Source organism: Sinocyclocheilus grahami, unplaced genomic scaffold (assembly GCF_001515645.1).
Source record: "Sinocyclocheilus grahami isolate Dianchi unplaced genomic scaffold, SAMN03320097.WGS_v1.1 scaffold264.1, whole genome shotgun sequence".
Lineage (NCBI taxonomy): Eukaryota > Metazoa > Chordata > Actinopteri > Cypriniformes > Cyprinidae > Sinocyclocheilus > Sinocyclocheilus grahami.
Genome location: NW_015505443.1, coordinates 1,343,440 through 1,362,181, shown reverse-complemented (window position 1 = coordinate 1,362,181; position 18,742 = coordinate 1,343,440). Strand labels below are relative to the sequence as shown.

The 18,742-nt window shown below is 36.4% G+C and overlaps 2 protein-coding genes across 7 annotated transcripts in view; one reads left to right on the top strand and one right to left on the bottom strand.

Annotated features, from left to right (window-relative positions):
• slc16a5b (solute carrier family 16 member 5b) overlaps positions 1 to 7,524 on the bottom strand; it is a 15,238-nt gene extending 7,714 nt beyond the window's left edge. The window contains exons 1-2 of one of the 4 annotated variants that reach the window (XM_016290871.1): positions 7,386 to 7,524; positions 6,373 to 6,787 (exon numbers count right to left, since the gene is read on the bottom strand). In XM_016290871.1, coding sequence (XP_016146357.1) covers positions 6,373 to 6,766 — 394 coding nt within the window. In that variant the 5' untranslated portion in view covers positions 6,767 to 6,787; positions 7,386 to 7,524. The other 3 variants (XM_016290872.1, XM_016290873.1, XM_016290874.1) reach the window with 3 other exon arrangements.
• Positions 7,525 to 13,671: 6,147 nt separating this feature from the next.
• On the top strand, positions 13,672 to 17,578 carry LOC107599347 (ATP synthase subunit d, mitochondrial-like). 3 transcript variants are annotated; one of them, XM_016290910.1, is made up of 6 exons: positions 13,672 to 13,765; positions 14,329 to 14,460; positions 16,081 to 16,177; positions 16,267 to 16,338; positions 16,844 to 16,906; positions 17,283 to 17,578. In XM_016290910.1, exons 2-6 carry the CDS (start codon positions 14,339 to 14,341, stop codon positions 17,412 to 17,414), a joined length of 486 nt encoding a protein of 161 aa, XP_016146396.1. In that variant the 5' UTR covers positions 13,672 to 13,765; positions 14,329 to 14,338; the 3' UTR covers positions 17,415 to 17,578. The 3 variants fall into 3 exon arrangements, with proteins under 3 accessions (XP_016146396.1, XP_016146397.1, XP_016146398.1); XM_016290911.1 differs by having other exon boundaries at positions 13,683 to 13,769; XM_016290912.1 differs by having other exon boundaries at positions 13,704 to 13,769; positions 14,332 to 14,460.
• Positions 17,579 to 18,742: the final 1,164 nt, after the last annotated feature.

Genomic DNA, 18,742 nt, shown 5'->3' with positions numbered 1-18,742 from the left:
GTAAAAGACTGTAAAAATGCTACAGTAAAAACCTGTTAAATGGTTAACGGTAAATTCCCCTACTATATACGGTGAAAAACTGTGTTGGACATTACATGTATTGGACATAAATTTTACAGTAGTATACCATTTTTGGAAGTGAAAAATACAGTTTAATTTACAATGAATAACCGTAAATTGACATTCCTAGAATTCCCTGCGTTACATTTCAAATTTGATGTTTTTTTTTGTTGAAAAAACTGTTTCTTCGTAGTTTTTTTCTTATCAGTTTTGTATATTAGAGTTCTGTGTTACACCTAATGTTGTTAAATAAATATTTATTGCATTATTTCAGTTTCATGTGTGTTACCATGATGGTGTTTAGTGTTTCTGTGAATGACACTGTGCACCTTCTATATATGTTATTATTTAAAACTGCTTGTGATGGGCTTTGGTTCATCATGTGACTTTCTCATCACTACCTGCATTTGGTGGTTATCGGTGTATTACAAAGGCACAAAACAGATTTCAGTACTTCAATAGGTTAGTATATTAACATTATATCAGTTAATGAAATTGCGGTATTTAACTGTAAATTTAACTTAAAACCGTAAAACCTAAAACGTTGCTACCGTATTTTTTACGGTAAAATTCTGGGAACCACAGCTGTCGTTTTTTTACCGTAAATTTATGGAATTTTTTTTACAGTGTAGCCAATGGCGATTCAATTGCCACGGTGTCCGATGAGGGTTGACTGTATAAAAACAGTTTGTGCTGCACTGTATTTGTTTTGTCCTATCGTATCTATCATATGTTGTTAAAAAATATGCTATACATTTAAAATAAATGTATTTTAATTTTATAATATATGCTTATATATAAATACATTCATGAATGTTTTTAATGAATGGATTTTATAATAATACAAATAGCAATGTGTAACATTTTACCATATTTAGTGCAACACTTTTATTTGTTCCCCACAAAATATAGTTTTTTCACTAAATGTTTGGTTTTCTAAAATTACTGTGCACTGATTTTTCTAGAATAACTTTTGCTGCCGAATTATCCACTAACCTAGTTTATGATACATTTTTTGTCATAGATTATAAATATATATAGGCCTATATTTTTTCATATTTGTTTATTTTATTTTTCTTTATAATGAAGTAGTCTGTATCTAGTAGATTGTGAAAGAATGATTATCAGTTCCACACACAGAGATATATAAATTCTACATTTATTTAAATGAGGGAAAAAAACTTCACTGGTATCGGATCGGAATCGGTATCAGAGGCAAAAAAGGCGGATCCGAGCATCCCTAATTGTAATGTGAACAATAATGAACATGGCTGGTCGCGAATACACACAGTGTCATGGTGTGCACACAATAGCTGCATCTGACTTACAGATGATCCCGTTTAATGTCCGCACACACATGCAGATGATGACAAACAATAGTTTTCCCCAAACACTGGCTATTTAAATTTGGTATTGAAAAACTCTATATCTGCAAATGAAAGTCTGTTCTCTGCATTTGATACGCTTTCACAAAAAGGCCTTAATTTGATTATGGGATCAGGCTGCTATTTCCATGTAGTAATATGATGCAGCCCACATAAACTAAAATTTAATAAACTAGATTTACATAAATCACTCAAATTTTTGAAGACTTGCACATAACATGCAGGGGAAAAAACTACACTAATTAAGAATTCGTTCCCATGACTTATTTATTCAGACCTTCTTTTTAGTAAACGGTGACCACTTTGTGCTAATTTGTTCTCTAGTTTTGATTTTGTTCAAATGAGGTAACAGATTAGTAAAATTTAGCCAATATTTCCTGAAAGGGAGTGAATTAATAAAATGTGACCACATATTAATACGTTGTGGGAACAAATTCTTAATTTGTAGCCACAATAAGTTTTTCTTTATGTCATGTGATCTATACTGTATAAATGCATAATCTGGACTATAAAGCAACTCTGGGCCTCAAGACCCACCTTCCTGAAGAGTTTAGCTCCAACTCTGATCAAACTCCTTGTCCTTAATTAGCCTGATCAGGTGTGTTCGATTAGGGTTGGATTGGATCTCGAGGGCCAGGATGTGTCCAAAATTACCCCCCCCCCATACCCTCAAATCATATAATAACTATACCATCATTGAAACACAAAATTAGATGTTAGGCAGAATGTCTGAACTGCTCTTTCCCATCAAGGAAAGTAGATGGTCCAACAAGGACAAAGAGAACCATAAAAGTAGTTATTTTTGCCAGAGCTCTCATTTTCTGTGAAAACAGAAGATCAGAAATTCTGTCTAAGACGTCCATTTTGTGTTTTATGGAAGAATAAAAATATCATAGTCATGAAGGAGAGTGATGACACTTTTCATTTTTTGGTGAACTAAACCTTAGTATTTTCTGTTGGATTGTATGCACTCAATTGATATACGTATATCACAATTTACTTTATGCTTAAAGGGGTTATGAAATGGAAAATCCAAATGTCCTTGATATTTACACATGATGTTACTTTCAATGAAGGCATATTGCAGTATGCAGTATCCAGCTAACTCCCCATTTTAAAATATGAGGGTTTTCTTTCAGTCTTCTGAAACACCAGGATTTGAAATCATCACAATTTTGCTCTATACACCTCTTAACATGCACATGTAAATTAAGTGTGCTCTTAATATGGAGGGTGGATGAGGCCAAAATTCTTTAAATGGAACATGTGAAATTTAACCATGTCAACACGCACTGTTTGTCTGCATTAAGGTGGCAATTTTGAACGTGTTTCTTTTGTATGTGTAGACAAGCACATTCTGGCCATGCTAAAGTGCTCATAGGATGCTACATGCACTTTTAAACTTTTTAAATCATTCGTGATCCAGCTTCACCTACAGAAGAAGTGAATATAAGGTTTTTTAATGAATCTTTGGAAATCGCCTTTCTTAATAATGTGCTAATTAGCAAGTTTCACGATGAATGCAGCTAAAGTAAACAGTCCCTCAGAGAGCAGCTCGGAAGAGAGGGGCGGGGTCAGCAGAGCTCATTAACATTTAAAGGAAAATGCTACAAAATGGCTTGCTCTGAAAAGAGGTGTTTTTACACTACCATTGAGAAATTTTAACCAAACTATGTTACAGACTTTTCATTAAGACCCCAAAAGAATCATATCAACTTGTGGAAAATGGGCATCCAATGACCCCTTTAAGGCATCTGTTTCTGTAACATTTCTTTAGTATGTGTAAAGACACAGTTTTAAGATGATGAATTTGAACTTGTCTCTCAATGTGCTCACATTCTGGCCATATTTGAATGTGCAATCATTTTAAAGCAGATTTACATCTAGATTTACCTACATATAAATCATTTATTTAGTTCACTGCTACAGTACACTGCTTTACTGATATATACTGTGCTGGAGTAAATTAATTAGTTACAATTTAAATTAAGACTTTTCTACCTGAGAAAGAATGTTGAACAAAACAACTAAAAAGCACATGACTGACATGACACATGACAACATACCGATATATTATCCCTCATGAACAAATATAACCTCTGATGTTTACATATGTGCATACCAGTGTACCATTATAATATCCTTCATGAATAAACATGACGTCTGATGTGTTGTATACGTACCATTGCATCACATATTGCATCACATACGCAAATATCGTTTAGAATACAGCAAATCCATTGCCTGCTGTGTGTGTTGTCACAGACAAACAGTGCATGTTGACACGGTCAAATTTCATGCGTTCTGTTTAAAGGATTTTGGCCCCATCCACCTTCCATATTTTAACAACTCATGTCTGTCCATCAATCACAAGAGTGATAATGCTGTTGCGTAAGACTACAACATTGTTCTGCACTTGTGCATACCCTACCAAAAGATCAATCTATTATCTATTTTTATCAACATGCCAGTGTGTTCTTTGGTTGAATATAATTATATTGTGTGAAGAAAGCACTTTTTCTGCCTTGACTCAAACATATACAGCTTTATTACAGCGCTGGACATCTTGAGTATAAAATACAACACGCATGTCAATTGCTGTGGAGGAGGACGTGAATATGTTGTGATGAAGTTCAAAAGTAAGTATGATTAATCTGATTGCTATACTCATGTTGTGATATTTGGATTAAGTTACTGATTACATTTTCAGTAAGCAATTAATAATTTATACTGGAATAATATATATTTTTGAAGTAATCTTCCTAACTCTGATCCCGTCCCAAATTTAAGCCACTGGTTAACATGTTTGACCACTCAAACAAACTGAGGAATGTCCTGAAATTGTTTATACTTTTCAGGAAATTGTCCCATTAGGCTTATTTATAGTTGTCTTTGCACATTAGTCTGGAAAAAAATCACACACCTTTAAAAAGTAATTTTATCGATTGAGTCTGAGAAGGTATCATATCCCAAGACACCAAGAGTGAGAATGAGTGTCAAAGAATATCATCATCCCCTTAAGGCCTTTTCTTTTTTGTGTGTTAAATAAGAAACTTGATTTGTTGTGACACTTTGCACCCAGTGAGCACAGCAGTTAGTACAGTGCAAATTACTTCAAGCTCTTTAAAACCTCAAGGGAGATTGAACATTTGCCCTGTTTAAATTAAAGGGGTCATATGATGTTGCTAAAAAGAACATTATTTTGTGTATTTGGTATAGTGAAATGTGTTTATGCGGTTTAAGGTAAAAAAAAAACATTATTTTCCACATACTGTACATTATTGTTTCTCCTCGATGCCCCGACTTTCTGAAACGCGTCGATTTTTACAAAGCTCATCGGTCTGAAAAGCGAGGTGTGCTCTGATTGGCCAGCTATCCAGTGCGTTGTGATTGGCCGAATTCCTCAAGCGTGTGACGGAAATGTTACGCCCCTTACCATATTGTGATGCCTTGTCCCGGCCGGAGCGACGAGACCAATACATTAAATTGTTGCATCCAGTGGGGACATAATTACGGATTATAATGATTTATACTGTCTTTTTACGCGTTGCGTTGCCTCGCGCCGTGTAAACATAAAACCATGTCTGCATTTGTGATCGGAGAAATGACAAACAACAAGTGCTACTCTACACTGCTCAAAACTCGCATTTGAATCGTTATTGGCAAATTCTTTAAATGTCTTCACGACATGGCGGCGATGGCAACAACACTACGGCGAGAATAAAAGTTACGCCTTCTTTCTTTGCGTTACATTTGGGCGGCGTTATACAAATCTTCCCACGTCGTGACGTAGACATGTGGGGGCATGTTAGAACGAGCCATTTTAGGTAGGCGTGGTTGACTCTTAACTTTTATAAAGAATATCTCTTTGGATTTGAGACTTTAGTCTTTGCAACTTTACAGATCTTCTTTATGCACCAAGAGCTTGTAACACTCCAAAGAGAAAAGAAAAATTGAAATCGCATCATATGACCCCTTTAATGCTTTAGGCATCACAGGATTACCTTAACATTGTCTTTGGCACTAACTTGACCAGCTGACAGCAAAGAGAAAGGGCTGGAAAGACAAATAAACCTTTCTCAAAGAAGAACAATTGTATCTTGTCTGTTCCAGAGCCAGTTCAGGAATATAATAACAACTTCCTGCATGATTCAGGGCTGTCTGGCCAAACATAAGCGTTTCAGTTCATAAGGTTTACCCATACTTTTATAAAGAATATCTCTTTGGATTTGAGACTTTAGTGCAACTTTACAGATCTTCTTTATGCACCAAGAGCTTGTAACACTCCAAAGAGAAAGAGATACTCCAATATCGCATCATATGACCCCTTTAAGTAAATACTCAAAATTAATTACTAAATCAATAGGATTTGTTCATATGAAAATAAATGTGATTTAAATCAAATACATTATATATGATTTGTGTCTTTACTCTTATCTAACATTGGTAATGGATAGTAATGGCTGCATATCTGGTGTACTTTGTCCTCAAGCACAGCTGCCTAGTAACGATGAATAAGCTGTATTAAGCTGAATAAAAATCCCGGTGCCCCAAATCCTTCTCACCTCGTCAGCTATTCTTTGAGTTAGTACTGACTGAGATGGTGTGCAATAACTGGATAAATTTCCCTGTGAAGTGATATATCAATGCACACTCCTTACGCTTTAAAATCTCACTTACAATGGCCAAAACTCCCACTGTCATCATCTGACCTCTGTGTGTGTTTATGCTTCATGTTATGAAACAGATCAGTGTTGCACAACCGTTTAAGAACAGTAACTTGATAGAAGTGTTTTTCAAATACTGTATCTGACCCTGTGGTGCGGGTGAACGTGTGAGCACCGTGAGGATTGCATCACGAAGCGTGGATGAACTAATGCAAACGAATGCATCAAACACATCAGTAGTATTAGAGATCCCTCCCTACCGCCTGCATGGAGCACTGCTATCATGATGGCTGGCACCCATGACGTTTCAGTGTTGCTGGCTTGGAAGTCATTCTGCAAGTCTGTGTAAAATATCCCAATGCAAGAAGGGAAAGCCAGAGTCATCGCTAAGACCAGAACAGTAGCTGCAACGACCACCCAGCCCCAGCCACCATCAGGCGCCACCGAGCCACCACCGCTGTCCTCCGCTCCTCCAGTGGAATGATGCTGCACCTCTGGAAAACTGGAGGATTCTTCTTCCTGTTGGTCTGGCTCCTCAGACCCAGGATCTGTTTCTACGGCCTGCAGAGAGGACGTCCTGCTCTGCGTTACAGCGGTTGTGGCAGCATCAGCGCTGTTTGCCCGGGCCTGATGAATCTCCACACCCTCTGTCATTATGTCTCCTCACTCAAGTGCCTACAGGGATGAGACAACAAGCTAATTATCATCCATTTTACAGTACTATCTAAACACATGTTAAATATGCACTGTATGCAAAAAGGAGTGCTTAAAATCAACACACACACACACACAAACACACACATAGATAGATTGTCACCCATATTGTGGGATTGAGTGCTGACTGCTGAGTAACTTGATATCTTTTACATCCATGTTTGTGTCGCAGAAAGTCATATTGTCCTGCTGTGACCAAGAAAAATTATTTTAAGCCTATATATTGGAAAATGAAAAAAATATGGAATAATGTCTCCATGAGGCTCTAAGCTGTTTCATACTGGCACAGCGCGAGTAATTCATTTGATCATTACACAATTAAAGTGCCTTGATTCTCCGAAACGCGATACAAAGTATCTAAATGATCAGATATCTCACTTTTATACCACAAATCCTAATAAAGGTCAAAAGATAAAGACACCACACCTGCTCATTCACAGTCAGTCATAATGTAGCTCCACACACACACAGATCACCACAAAGTCCAATAAAGCAGCCAGCAGGTTATGGTGTTAGGCTGAATGCGACTAAATAAGCACCAGTATGTTTTATTCCTCACCTTTAGGACGTAGATGACATCTGTACTTGACGTTTAGTGGTCCTCCGTGTGTGCTGCTGTTGACCACACTTTATAAACTCCATTATGATCTATTTATCGCTGCCCTTTTGCCACGCTATCGAAATCTGACGTAATAAAACGACAGTCCCACCCATGTCAATGCGAATAAATCCTGTCATGATAAGATACTGAAGGAGCTTTTCCTTTTTCATACAATATTTGTGTTGATGGTAGTTACTTATACTACTCCCAGTGAACACTATTAAGGGGTTACAGTAAAAAACGTAAAAGGTGCACGTAGTCATTTCTTACGATTCAATATAATATTTTATTTTAATGTTTGTTTATGAGAATTGAAAACACGTGATAGTGTATGAAGCTGATGTAGCAGATGAAATCTGTTTTGACCACTGATTTTTTTTTTTTAAAGAAAACAACATTTTTATACAGCAAAGATGCATCAAACTGATCAAAACTGACAGTATATTTATAATGTTAAGATTTCTATTTCAAATAAATGCTGTTTTTGTTTCCACCAAAATATTAAGCATTCCAACTGTAATAACACTGATTTTAAAAAAAAGTGTCTTGAGCATCAAATCAGCATACAGGTGCATCTCAATAAATTAGAATGTCATGGAAAAGTTCATTTATTTCAGTAATTCAACTCAAATTGTGAAACTCGTATATTAAATAAATTCAGTGCACACAGACTGAAGTAGTATAAGTCTTTGGTTATTTTAATTGTGAAGATTTTGGCTCACATTTAACAAAAACCCACCAATTCACTATCTCAACAAATTAGAATACTTCATAAAAAAAATTTTTAGTGAATTGTTGGCCTTCTGGAAAATAAGTTAATTTACTGTACATGGACTCAATACTTGGTAGGGGCTACTTTTGCTTTAATCACTGCCTCAATTCGGCGTGGCATGGAGGTGATCAGTTTGTGGCACTGCTGAGGTGGTATGGAAGCCAAGGTTTCTTTGACAGTGGCCTTCAGCTCATCTGCATTTTTTGGTCTCTTGTTTCTCATTTTCCTCTTGACAATACCCCATAGAGAAGGTCTGGTGAGTTTGCTGGCCAGTCAAGCACACCAACACCATGGTCATTTAACCAACTTTTGGTGCTTTTGGCAGTGTGGGCAGGTGCCAAATCCTGCTGGAAAATGAAATCAGCATCTTCAAAAAGCTGGTCAACAGAAGGAAGCATGAAGTGCGCCAAGATTTCTTGGTAAACGGGCGCAGTGACCCGTTCCTTGTGAAGGGTGTCAATGATTGTCTTCTGGACAACTGTCAGATCAGCAGTCTTCCCCATGATTGTGTAGCCTAGTGAACCAAACTGAGAGACCATTTTGAAGGCTCAGGAAACCTTTGCAGGGGTTTTGAGTTGATTAGCTGATTGGCATGCCACCATATTCTAATTTGTTGAGATAGTGAATTGGTGGGTTTTTGTTAAATGTGAGCCAAAATCATCACAATTAAAAGAACCAAAGACTTAAACTACTTCAGTCTGTGTGAATTGAATTTATTTAATACACGAGTTTCACAATTTGAGTTGAATTACTGAAATAAATGAACTTTTCCGTGACATTCTAATTTATTGAGATGTACCTGTATTAGAATGGTTTCTGAAGGTTCATGTGACACTGAAGACTGGAGTAAACTGCTTTGCCATCACAGGAATAAATTAAATTTTAAAATAAATTCAAAAAGAAAAGTTATTTTAAATTATATAATAATATTACAGTTTATCACTGGAAATAATATTTTTTTTGTATCAGATTTTCATGAGTTGCATCAGAGTTTCATGTCACCATGTAATCAAATGGATGATTCTTTATGTTTATGTTGCGTTGTTGTTATGTTGTTATTACAAATTATATGCACATTATATAAAAACACATGTGCACTCTTAATATTTCATCAAAAACATTTGTTCATTGTATTTGCTTAATCAAATAAGTGCATAGTCATTAATTTACCAATTATATTTTATTTTATAAAATACATAAATATTTCATAGTTGCATCATTAATTTCATGGTGATACCAATGTGAGTTTCTAACATAATCACCGTGCCTGAAAGGGTTGATACATTTTCAATGAAGATATCAATACACTAATATAATTGTCAATATTCAACTATTAATAATGAATGAAATTGAAGATTGTGCTTTATACAGTTTGTGGTGCTGAGTCAGGAGGTGAGCATTAAGTGCTCTAGCATTTGACGGATCTCAGGTAAACATGAAGATGATCTCTTTAGCTGGTTGCTTGTGGATTAATGCACTTGTATATTTTCAAGCATGGAAATGTACTGATAGCACAAAAAAATATCACAAAGTTCAGAAAGTGAAGTCAGACATTTAAGCATTGCTTAAAGCAGAAGGGTCACAAAACAGGTGCCTTTTGTGCTTCTCACATGTGGTTTACAAATTAGAAACTGTCATAATGACATCAGGAAGCAAACTCTACAAAGACAAACACATTTCACCTCTATTTTTGTGTATCAGGTTATCTTGTGTTTTGTTGATTCTGTCAGTAGGGGTTGATCCTAAAATGTTAAAGGGTTAGTTCACCCAAAAATGAAAATGCTGTCATTAATTACTCACCCTCGTGTTGTTCCAAACCCGTAAGACCTTCGTTCATCTTCGGAACACAATTTAAGATATTTTTGATTAAATCTGAGGGCTCTTTAACCCTCCCATAGACAGCAAGGTAACTACCACGTTCAAGGTCCAGAAAAGTACCAAGATGATCGATAAAGTAGTCCGTGTGACATCAGTGGTTCAACTGTAAAGTTACGAAGCTACCAGAATACTTTTTTTAAAATAAATTCAAAAAGAAAAGTTATTTTAAATTATATAATAATATTACAGTTTATCACTGGAAATAATATTTTTTTTGTATCAGATTTTCATGAGTTGCATCAGAGTTTCATGTCACCATGTAATCAAATGGATGATTCTTTATGTTTATGTTGCGTTGTTGTTATGTTGTTATTACAAATTATATGCACATTATATAAAAACACATGTGCACTCTTAATATTTCATCAAAAACATTTGTTCATTGTATTTGCTTAATCAAATAAGTGCATAGTCATTAATTTACCAATTATATTTTATTTTATAAAATACATAAATATTTCATAGTTGCATCATTAATTTCATGGTGATACCAATGTGAGTTTCTAACATAATCACCGTGCCTGAAAGGGTTGATACATTTTCAATGAAGATATCAATACACTAATATAATTGTCAATATTCAACTATTAATAATGAATGAAATTGAAGATTGTGCTTTATACAGTTTGTGGTGCTGAGTCAGGAGGTGAGCATTAAGTGCTCTAGCATTTGACGGATCTCAGGTAAACATGAAGATGATCTCTTTAGCTGGTTGCTTGTGGATTAATGCACTTGTATATTTTCAAGCATGGAAATGTACTGATAGCACAAAAAAATATCACAAAGTCCAGAAAGTGAAGTCAGACATTTAAGCATTGCTTAAAGCAGAAGGGTCACAAAACAGGTGCCTTTTGTGCTTCTCACATGTGGTTTACAAATTAGAAACTGTCATAATGACATCAGGAAGCAAACTCTACAAAGACAAACACATTTCACCTCTATTTTTGTGTATCAGGTTATCTTGTGTTTTGTTGATTCTGTCAGTAGGGGTTGATCCTAAAATGTTAAAGGGTTAGTTCACCCAAAAATGAAAATGCTGTCATTAATTACTCACCCTCGTGTTGTTCCAAACCCGTAAGACCTTCGTTCATCTTCGGAACACAATTTAAGATATTTTTGATTAAATCTGAGGGCTCTTTAACCCTCCCATAGACAGCAAGGTAACTACCACGTTCAAGGTCCAGAAAAGTACCAAGATGATCGATAAAGTAGTCCGTGTGACATCAGTGGTTCAACTGTAAAGTTACGAAGCTACCAGAATACTTTTTTGCGCAAAGCAAACAAAAATAACGACTTTATTCCACATTTTCGTCTCTACTGCATCACTTGTGGACGTGCGTTCACGACGGTATCATGACCTGAGCGTGTGGCGGCGCTGACCCAGATCCGACGTAGACGTCATCACGCCTGATCTGGGTCAGCGCCGGCGCCGCCACACGCTCAGGTCATGGTCCTGTCATGAACGCGCATCCACAAGTGTGAGCAGTGTTGCCAGACGTACGATAATTATCGTATTTGTACGATAATTTTGACCTCTGTACGATGTATGATCAATAATGAAAAAAAATCCCATAATGTAGGATAATTTCATAATTTTATGACAATTCAAATGATGGTAGTTGTAGTCATAGGGCTTCTATATTCATACACGAAATCGGCTCATTACAGACACTATAAATGCACTCGTGCACACCTCAGAGTGTGTTAAGAATGCAGGAGGGTGCCATGCTTTAAAGCCAACGAGTACTATGTTGCGGTCCATAACGGCAAGAACCCCCTCAACATCTGGCAACACACAGGCTTCCGATGACAGCGGCTCAGATGTGGAGTTAACGGCTAAAGTCTGTCTACACTGGACACGACAAAGCAAGTGTTAAAAATAATTTTAATACGTCATAAATAGAACGAGGCATCAGTTTACTGTTGGGGATGTGTCGTGTCGTGTCGCATCCAGTGCAAACAGTCACTGATTAATGGGTTTCTATAGTATTTTGTCACACTGTTCGCGTCCAATGTAAACACGGTACGCCTAGTTATCTATTGTGGTAATTTGCAGGTCGTGTCAAGAAGTTGTTGGTTTAGATAAATATCCGTATTCTGTATGTTTGACTCGTGTACGATAATTTTCTTCCAAATACGATAATTTTGAGCTTCTGGTACGATACTTGGACATCTCCAATCTGGCAACACTGAGTGTGAGACACGAGGGTGAGCAATTAATGACAGAATCTTCATTTTTGGGTGAACTAACCCTTTGGGGAAGTCGTGGCCTAATGGTTAGAGAGTCGGACTCATAACCCAAAGGTTGTGGGTTTGAGTCTCGTACCAGCAGGAATTGTAGGTGGGGGGAGTGAATGTACAGCGCTCTCTCCCACCTTCAATACTATGACTGAGGTGCCCTTGAGCAAGGCACCGAACCCCCAACTGCTCCCCGGGCGCAGCAGCATAAAATGGCTGCCCACTGCTCCGGGTGTGTGTTCACGGTTTGTGTGTGTTCACTGCTGTGTGTGTGCACTTTGGATGGGTAAATGCAGAGCACTAATTCCGAGTATGGGTCATACTTGGCCACATGTCATGTCATGTCATGTCACGTCACTTCACTTTTAACCTCATTGTCATTATAAAAAAGAAAAAAAAAAAGAAAAGCAAAAGCGTGTTCTATTTTCATAAAGCTTTTAGACTAATGTCAAATTAAACTGTAAAACTCCCTACCCTGTTACCTTTCTGAAGACAGAATTATATTTCAAAACAGTATTGAACAAAACTCATAAAGAAATTTACTTTGAAAATCACATTTTTCACAGACAGGCAGACGGCCACAGGTGACATTTAAGACCAGCACAAGTCAAAATGGCTGTGCCTTAAAATAGTCAACAAGCAGACTTAGAGAAACAAATGAGCAAACACAACATGCCATGGGGCCGCTGAACATCGAAAGGGTTTTGGTTTAGTGTAAATATGCAAATAATTCATTCAAAACATGTGTATATGATTGACACCTGATGTGTCTAGCTGCAAGGTTTTACATGGGTCTGTATAAATATATATTTGACTCATCCAATTGCTGTAACAGCTGATTTTTTGTTTTGCTTAGTGTTTTGGAGAAGTGTAAGCCTACTCTATGGATTGCCTTGTTGACATACCCTTTAGCCTAACCATAAAATGTTACCATAGATTCCATCAATAAACAAACAAACAAAAAAATGATACAAAACACTGATTCTGAAAGCACTACGCGAGGGAGCTCCGTAATCATTTTATTTATTAAGCTGTTAAAATAACAAGAGCACCATGGTTGCCATAAAGATAGCTAAAATTGTTTTCATATTTTAGACAAAATGTGTGCAGACCACTGTTTATTAAAACATCACCTAATGTAATGTCACAGAAACCAGTGCCGGATGAGTCCAGCGATATTTTAGTCTTTTTCCCTGAAAGAGTTGGCTAGTGATTTTAATTATATGTTGGATGACTGCTATAAAAGGCCTGAAAGCTACACAAACTAAAGGTCATGAACGACACGTCTGTTTCGCGCCCTCTAGTGTACAGTACAATCTGTTTTTATACAGTCATCGCAGTGTTGTGGCTTTTCTCCAGTCCGCTGGGTGTCAGTAGCGAGCGCTGCTTTCTTAACCGCACTTCCGCGGCCATCACGCTTCTGTCATTGCAGCGGCTTGATCCTTGAGCAGTAAGTACGTGTCGAAATTCAGCCGTTTGATAAATATTACAACGCCGATTGTTTTTATTTGCATAAATAATGAACATTAGGCTTAATCTCTCCTGTTTATGAGAAATGACGCGGTTTTTGGGTGGTCATATTTGGGTTTATCTTGTATAAGTCATACGCTGACCTTGTCTTGTTCACTTGTGTATAGAAGGCTTTTCCTCTCATTTGTTATTATTAACCAAATTTCTGATAAAAATGGAAAACAATTCATTTTGTTTTTTTGTGAAAGCTATTTAAATGCGAATAGTGTTTTCCCAGTATGCTAAGCTGGTGACTCTCTGAGTCCTGTATGTTGGTATTCTGTGACTAATTAGATGTACATGTTGAATATGTTGATCTGGATAGCATTCATTAAGTGCTTGGCTTCAAAATAAAAATATTAGATGTTATAAAAATATTTGAAGTCTTATTACAACAGCTGGGCCTACAATTTGCTTTGCATGCAGTTGGTTCAGTTTGCAAAACTTGTTAAAGGTCTTTGTCATATTTCTGGATAACCGTGTGTGCATGAACTGTTTTGACAGGAGCAGAGAGATGGCAGGGCGCCGTGCAGCTGTAAAGACCATCGATTGGCTGGCTTTTGCGGAGAGGGTCCCACCCAACCAGAGAGCCATGTTCAACAGCTTAAAGACCCGCAGTGATTCTGTAGCTGCTAAGTGAGTCTGTCTGCTGCGCTCCATGAAGCACATGAACTGCACAGTATCGACTAGCACATGTTTTATTAACCTAGTGGTTTCAAAGCTGTGCTGATTTTTTCAGAGCAAGGAACGATGCATAAACCATCATCATTGTGCCCTTGAGCAAAACACCATAGGTCAGGTGCAGGTCAATGGACTGTCCCGGTAATAAGTGTACTATATGTAAAAAACCAAAATACATATACTTGACTAAAGCTGTGTTGATGCGCTATTTAGCATTTCGTCTTTCTCAAGATATTGCATCAGTACTTAAGGAATTGTTTTCAGTCCAAAAATGATCTTTTCTGATATTCCAGAGTTTCAGTCATGATGTTGTTCTAATATTGCAATGCTTTGCGATTCAGTCATGATGTTTACAACATAGTGTGAAATATTATATAAGATACAATTTGAAATAACTGTTTTCTATTTGAGTGAATTTTCAGCATCATTACTCCAGTCTTCGGTGTCTCATGATGCTTTTGATGGTTTGCTGCTCAAAACATTAACAGTTAACAGTTTTGCTGCTTAATATTTTTGTGGAAACTGTGATGCACTACTATTCGGATACTTTTAATTAGCAAGGACACATTAAATTGATCAAAAGTGATTAGCTAAGATATTTATAATGTTACACAATTTCTATTTCTAATAATGCTGTTCTGTTGAACTTTTTCATCGAAAAAACAATTAAGCAGCAAAAACCGTCAACATTGATAAGAGCCATTTTTAATAATTAGTGTAAATATGCAAATATTTCATTCAAAACATGTGTATATGATTGACACCTGATGTGTCTAGCTGCAAGGTTTTACATGGGTCTGTATAAATATATATTTGACTCATCCAATTGCTGTAACAGCTGATTTTTTGTTTTGCTTAGTGTTTTGGAGAAGTGTAAGCCTACTCTATGGATTGCCTTGTTGACATACCCTTTAGCCTAACCATAAAATGTTACCATAGATTCCATCAATAAACAAACAAACAAAAAAATGATACAAAACACTGATTCTGAAAGCACTACGCGAGGGAGCTCCGTAATCATTTTATTTATTAAGCTGTTAAAATAACAAGAGCACCATGGTTGCCATAAAGATAGCTAAAATTGTTTTCATATTTTAGACTAAATGTGTGCAGACCACTGTTTATTAAAACATCACCTAATGTAATGTCACAGAAACCAGTGCCGGATGAGTCCAGCGATATTTTAGTCTTTTTCCCTGAAAGAGTTGGCTAGTGATTTTAATTATATAAGTGACACTGAAGACTGGAGTAATGATGCTGAGAATTCAGCTTTGCCTAAAGGAATAAATCATATTTTAATATTTTAAGAAAACCATTTTAAATTGTAATAATATTTCACAATATTACAGTTTTTACTGTATATTTGATTCAATAAACCTAGCATTGGTGAGCATAATAGACATCTTTCAAAAATATTAAAATCTTGAATATTCCAAACTTTTGACTGGTTGTGTGTATAAATGGTGAAATACACAAACGCCGGTTTTTGGATTTAGATTTAGGAAATTACAGAGAAATTACATTTCATATCAAACAAGTCAATTATAATTTGTGCTGAACTATTTTTACTTGCAGACTTGCATCCTTGCCACAGAAACCAGCTCCCATCAACTGGAGTTACTACAGGAGTGTTGTGGCTAAAGCAGGCATGGTGGATGAGTTTGAGAAGAAGGTGAGATCCAGTGATTTCTCAGTTTTCTTTTTTTTTTCTCTGCTGTGTCTTTTATAGCCTTTTTTCCCTCCATGTTTCTCAATCTACAGTTCGCTGAATTGACGGTCCCTGAGCCAGTGGACACTCAGACGACAAAGATTGATTCTCAGGAGCAGGAGGCCGTGAGTCTCTCCTCATACTTCAGTTGTTCTGTTTTAGCTAATGTTTTTCAGTATTTATGTGTTTGCTCTGAATTGGTTTCAAAGGTCCCATCGGGTGATCCATCATATTAACCCAACAGCCACTGTACCCTATTATATTTACGTATCATTAGTATTATTATTATTATTGTTTAGTAAGCAGCACATGCTTTCTACACTGTTATTTATTAAATGAACACAACGAAAAATATCTCATTTATATGCAGCCATATAATACATGTTTATAAACGGCAACATTACCTACAACTAGTTTAGACATTTGAATACTTCAGTGAACATTTTTGAGTGCTTATGCAAATGAATGATTGAAGAGATCAGAGTTTTGAAAAACTTGACAACTTTAACAGCATTCTGTAAATACAGGTACTTTTACTGTACTAGGCAAATTCAGGCCATTATTCTTTTAAGAACTGGTTGTTCCAGTAGTTTTTTGCATATCATTATGTTGTCTCTCAATGTATTTCAGAGCAAAACCGCAGCTGCTTATTTGGAAGCATCTAAAGCTCGCATTGCTGAGTATGAGAATGAGGTAAGTTTAACCTGCTGCATGATTGTGTTGATAAAGTCACTTGGCAATTTATTCCAATCTATCTTGGCAAATTAGTCTAACGTGCATGTAACTGCTAAACCATTTAATGTTGGTGCATATAGACCAGAACATGAACCCATGGCTTTTGTCATGTGTTTAGAATAAATAATGAGCATGATTCAGCATAACCCTTAATATTGAGTAGTCTGACAATGATAGAAGTAGCTAACAGTGATAGAAGAAACACACATGCACAAAAATGTACGTTAGCTAATCAATTTGTCTTTGAAACCCATCACTAAAATTATTGGATTTGATACAATTCAAAATGAAGCATTTTACTAATTTTCCCCCTCTGACTGTTTATCCTCTGCAGCTTGAGAAGTTCAGGAACATGATTCCTTTCGATCAGATGACCATAGAAGATCTCAACAACACCTTCCCAGAGACCAAGCTGGACAAGGCAAAACATCCATACTGGCCACACAAGCCTATTGCCGACTTGTAATTTATTAGCAGCACCCAGAGCTTCAGTAATGTATCTTTGAGTCTGAGGTTGCTCTGTATAGTCTGGTCTATGTAATGCTTCTGCTGTAGAAGTGAGTCCAATCGGGAAATGACTAATTACTGTTTTATTTGTGGATGGAAAATAAAGATAAATTGTTTAAATAATGACTTTTTATTACTTATTCTTGCACAACATTTTGAAACATAAGTAAAATTACTAATAGTATTAGATTAAGCAATTAGCCATGAGAGGTTGTGAATTTAAACTTTTTTTTTTTTTTTTTTAAAGTAGTTCACCCAAAAATGAACATTTGCTGAAAATGTACTCTCACTCAGTCCATCCAAGATGTAGATGAGTTTGTTTGTTCATCAGGAGAGATTTAGAGGAATTTAGCATTACATCACTTGCTCATCAATAGATCCTCTGCAGTGAATGGGTGCCGTCAGAATGAGAGTCCAAACAGCTGATAAAAACATAATCCACATGACTCCGGTCCATCAATTAACATCCTGTGAAGCAAAAATCTATGTTTGTAACCAACAAATTTTATTAATGATAAACAATTACCGAGGGCCTTTTGGTGAATAGACATTTTATATAATATATTCTTAGTGGACAAAAATGCACCGGTGGCATCTCTTTATTTGGCAATGGCCTTTTAAACTACAGTGTTCTTTTAAAAAGTATTATTTATATGGCTTTTATAAATAATGTATTACATGTCTTTCATCTGCGCTCTGCGGCATCATCGGCTGACTTGCCCCAAAATGCAGCAAGAAGCCCTGGGTTATGTTGGTAAAAGCATACTACCATGTTACTTACAATATATTTGCAATAGGCTTATACAGGTGCATCTCAATAAATTAGAATGTCGTGGAAAAGTTCATTTATTTCAGTAAATCAACTCAAATTGTGAAACTCGTGTATTAAATAAATTCAGTGCACACAGACTGAAGTAGTTTAAGTCTTTGGTTCTTTTAATTGTGATGATTTTGGCTCACATTTAACAAAAACCCACCAATTCACTATCTCAACAAATTAGAATACTTCATAAGACCAATAAAAAAAACATTTTTAGTGAATTGTTGGCCTTCTGGAATGTATGTTCATTTACTGTACATGTACTCAATACTTGGTTGGGCCTCCTTTTGTATGAATTACTGCATCAGTGCGGCGTGGCATGGAGGCATCAGCCTGTGGTACTGCTGAGGTGGTATGGAAGCCCAGGTTGCTTTGACAGTGGCCTTCAGCTCATCTGAATTTTTTGGTCTCTTGTTTCTCATTTTCCGCTTGACAATACCCCAAAGATTCTCTATGGGGTTCAGGTC

Coding starts and splice junctions, on each gene's coding strand:
- LOC107599347 (XM_016290910.1), top strand. CDS start 14,339: ATGGCAGGGCGCCGTGCAGCTGTAAAGACCATCGATTGGCTGGCTTTT. Junction 14,461..16,080: donor AGTGATTCTGTAGCTGCTAA/GTGAGTCTGTCT, acceptor TTTTACTTGCAG/ACTTGCATCCTTGCCACAGA. Junction 16,339..16,843: donor ATTCTCAGGAGCAGGAGGCC/GTGAGTCTCTCC, acceptor AATGTATTTCAG/AGCAAAACCGCAGCTGCTTA.